The 4,340-nt window shown below is 46.3% G+C and overlaps 1 protein-coding gene across 1 annotated transcript in view; it reads right to left on the bottom strand.

Annotated features, from left to right (window-relative positions):
- The window catches only part of TXNDC15 (thioredoxin domain containing 15), a 53,097-nt gene extending 51,731 nt beyond the window's left edge, over window positions 1-1,366 (bottom strand). Inside the window, exon 1 of the mRNA XM_007943772.2 lies at window positions 1,297-1,366. Within this exon, the coding sequence (XP_007941963.1) occupies window positions 1,297-1,363 (67 nt within the window). The 5' untranslated portion in view covers window positions 1,364-1,366. The remainder of the gene's footprint in view (window positions 1-1,296) is intronic.
- Between the last annotated feature and the right edge of the window lie 2,974 nt (window positions 1,367-4,340).

Below are 4,340 nucleotides of genomic sequence, written 5' to 3'. Positions count from 1 at the left end.
AATATATATATATATATATATATATATATATACTTTGCTGGTTTTTGTGTTTCTCTAGAGAACCCAATCCAACACAATAACCAAGGAGTCCTGGTGGTGCAATGGTTAAGTGCTCGGCTGCTAACAGAAAGGTTGGTGGTTAGAATCCACCAGCCCTCCACCAGTGTAAGATGTGGCAGTCTGCTCCTGTGAAAGATTAAACTCAAACCCACTTCCATCCAGTCAATTTCAACTCAGAGTGACCCTATAAGATGGAGTAGATCTGCTCTATAGGATTTCCAAGGCTGTAAATCTTTACAAAAACACAATGCCCCATCTTTCTCCAGGGGAGGGCTGGTGGGTTTGACCCGCCTATCTTTTGGTTAGCAACCGAGTGTCTCAACCACTGCACCACCAGACCTTTTCACCCGTCTTGTGAACTCTATGGAGCAGTTCTACACTGTCCTATAGGGTTACTATGAGTTAGAATCAAGTGGACGGTTAACAGGTACATGATAAACACTCCATAAATAGCAGCTATGATGATGATGATTATGTTTCAAAGAGATGCACAGGCACCATAACTCCATCCTATTAATTTCCCCTGCTAAATACATTCTGAACCCATCCGCTCCTCTCCATCTCCACCAACATTTCTCAGTCCAGGCAACAGCTATCTCTCACCTGGACAACTGTCTTCGAAAAAGTATAGCCAGATGCTCCTTAGAAGCGAGGATGGCCGTATTTGGACATTATCAGGAGGGACCAGTCCCTGGAGAAGGACATGGATGCTTGGTATCATGCTTGGCAAAGCAGAGAGTCAGAGAAAAAACAGAAGCCCCTCAATGAGATGGACTGACACAGCAGCTTCAACAATGGGCTCAAATATAACGACTGAAGTGAAGATTGGCGCAGGAGGCAGTGTCTCCTTCTGTTATGCACTGAGGTCGCTATGAGTCGGAACCCACCCGGCGGCACAATTTGTTATGATTATTATTACTATTTATAAAGTGTTCACCACATGATATTCCACAGTAAACTCTTAATACACGGTACTCCTAACAGACGCCCGCCGAAAGGGGAATGAGTGTAACCCGGCGGCGAGGAGCCTGAGGTGCATCCGGGTGGAACCCCCACCACCGCCACAAGCCGGTAACGCACCTGGGGAAAGATGCCGGACACCGGGAGAAGGGCGCCAAGAAGAACCGAGACGCGCATTGACCGCCTTCCCGCAGCTGAGAGCGCGGCCCTGGTAGACCTCATCACTCACGTACCGCCGCCTGTCGCCCCCCGCCGCCAATCTTGTTCCACACTCACCCTCCAGGCCGCGGGCAGGAAGCCCGAGCACCCACAGCAGCACCGGCCACCAATTGAGAAGCCTCATGGCGCGGGGCAGGTGGAAGCCAGGACCACTACCCAGGCTGAAGGGCAACTGCCGCACGGCGACGTGAGTCGCGCTCGCCTCCAGAGAAAGGACAGAGGCGGAGAGTCAGGGAGCGCGGGCGCGGCCCCGAGCCGCCATATTGGCAGTTGGCAGTCGCCACAAGCGCCATTTTTCAGTCGGGCGTCCAGCCTCCTGCCGGGGGCAGGTGCTTGAAGTACCTCAAAGATTCTTGAAGGGCCAAGCACGAGCTGTCGAAGTTCGTTACGAACTTTTTTGACCCCTAGATCCAAGGCTGGGCTCCAGAAGAGAAGCTCTCTTTCTTCACGCGAGAGCCAGGGCCTGTCTACTTGCAGCAGTTACTTCGCCCGCCTGGGGAGGGTTTCCACATTTGGTTCCCCGAACGGGTAAGGCCCAGAAACCGCCTTGTTCGTTCGGGTGCCCCATGCAGTTGCAGAACTTTTGGAGACCGCGTATCTTGGAATTAATACAGGATGCCCAGTTAAATTTGAATTTCGCATGAACAATTAAATTTTTATTGTAAAAGACATACCGAAATTCAAATTTAACTGAGCTTCCTGGCGATCCTAAGCATAATCGTACCCATATACCTGAGGCAGGAAGTTTTGTCGATCAGTTGGTTGGTTTTAAGGTATCTGACCTGCACAGCAATCTCACCCTCCCTAAACGATCCCCAAATTCGGAGCCATGAGTATTGGCTCTGGGACTTTGCCAATGTGGAACTAACTTGACTAGAAAGCTGGGAAAGAGCCTAGAATGAAGACGGGATAGCTGGGTTAGTGAAGTGTGCAACTGACGACTAGGGCTCTGCACTCTCTAGCAAAGGAGGGAGGGGATGGGGTCCTAAGAGAAAATTCTCAGACTAAATGGAGAGGATAATCTCTGCTTGTCACCAATTAAGGTGTTGAGGGATAGGAGATCTAAAATAGAATAAAGCAAGTTTAGAGTATAGAAACACTTTATTCTTGAAACAGGTATTTTTCTTTTTTTTAATTTTTATTGTGATTTGGGTGAAAGTTTACAGAGCAAATTCATTTTCCGTACAGCAGTTCACATACACTTTGTCTCATAACATTGACTGCAATCTCCTACAATGCAACAGCTCTTTTCCCACTTCCTCCCCATAGTTACCTCTTCTCTGTGTCCTTCCCTCCTATGCACTCCTGCCCACCCCCCTCCTTGTCTCCCTGTGCATATACAGCCCTTCTATTCTCCCATGATTGAGCTCTCCAAGGAGTGTATCTGCCTAATGTAAATGTTCAGCTCATATGCCTGTCTTTTGTTTGGCTGGAAACCACAAGAGTGGGTTCAGTTGCAGACCATAGGGGCCATAGTCTCACGGGTTCCACCAGGCTCTGTCAGACCAGCAAACCTGGTCCCTTTTTTTTTTTTTTTTTTATTACTTTGAGTTTTGTTCCTCATTGTTCTCCCACTCTATCCAGGATCTCCTATATAGATCCCCCTCCAAGCAGTTGACAGTGGTAGCCGGGCACCATCTGGTTCTTCTGGTCTCATAGTCATATAGGCTAAGGATTGCATAGTGTGCCAGTCCCTTGAACTAATTGTTTCCATGAATCTTTGGTTTTATTCATTCTTCTTTGCTCTGGACAAGGAGAGACCCATCATTGCATCTAGATGGCAGCTTGAAAGCTTGTAAGATCCCAGTCGTTACTCACCAAAGTAGGATGTGGAACAATGTTTTTGTGTAGTATGTTATGCCAATTGAACTTGATGTCCCCTGTGACCATGGTCTCAAACCCACAGGGCCAACTACTCACTCCCTCTGGGTAGCTGGCTGTGGCCAAGTGACTACAACTTTGTCCCTTGTCAGCTCTACCATATACCTGGAAATTATTACAGAATATACAAATACACTTGTAGAAACATTGTCTGTCAACTCTATACTTTGCTGTCACTGACAACACAGTACTATGTGTGCAGAAGGGTTCATCTTTGTTGTCTCTACCTCCCATGCACCTCTCTATGTCTTCCTCTTCCTCAGTGCCACTGTGCTGATCACTCAAGTTGGTACATTGCCCTTCCCTTCACACAAGTCAATACTTGTGTCCACCTTTCTAGCAGTGTTCCCTCCCCTTCCCTTCCACATCTGATAACCAACAAAGAAAATTTCTTTCCATAAATAAACTTTTCTTTGACTTTTTACAATAACAGACTAATACAGCTTCTGTCCTTCTGTGATTGACTTATTTCACTCAGCATAATGTCCTCCGAGTTCATCCACGGTATGTGGTGTTTTGCAAACTCTTATGTTATTCGTTGGGGTTGCATAGTATTTCATTGTGTGTATATACTATAGTTTGGTTATCCATTATTCTGTTGATGAGCACCTAGGTTTTTTCCATCCTTTTGCTATTGTAAACAGTGCTTTGATGAACATGGGTATGCAGATATCTCTTCTTGTCCTAGCTCTCATTTCTTTAGAATATATACCTAGTAATGGAATGGCTGGGTCAAATGGTATTTCTAATTTCAGCTTTTTAAGGAATCACCATATTGCTTTCCACCGTGGTTGTATCATTTTACAGTGCCACCAGTAGTGTATGAAAGTCCCAAACTCTCCATATCCTAACCAGTATTTGTTATTTTCTGTCTTGTTGAAATTTGCTATTTGTGTTGGGGCAAGATGGTATCTCGTTGTTGTTTTGATTTGCATCTTTCTAATGGTTAATGAGGATCTCTAGTGGTATAGTGCCTAAGGCATATGACTGCTAACCAAAGGCTGGCGGTTCAAATCCACCAGTCACTCCTTGGAAGGAAGGTTGGGCAACCTATTTCCATAGTGATACTGCCTTGGAAACCCAAGGAGGGGTCGCAATGAGTTGGTTCCAACTTGACGGCAATGAGTTTGGTTTTTTTGCAATGGCTAATGATCATGAGGGAGCTCTGGTAGCATAGTGCCTAAGGTACTAGACTGCTAACCAGAAGGCTGGAGGTTCAA

This window comes from Orycteropus afer, unplaced genomic scaffold (genome assembly GCF_000298275.1).
Source record: "Orycteropus afer afer isolate SDZICR_OR568_19922 unplaced genomic scaffold, OryAfe1.0 scaffold00112, whole genome shotgun sequence".
Taxonomy (NCBI): Eukaryota; Metazoa; Chordata; class Mammalia; order Tubulidentata; family Orycteropodidae; genus Orycteropus; species Orycteropus afer.
The sequence above is the reverse complement of the archived record's forward strand: the minus strand, read 5'-3'. Positions and strand labels throughout refer to the sequence as shown.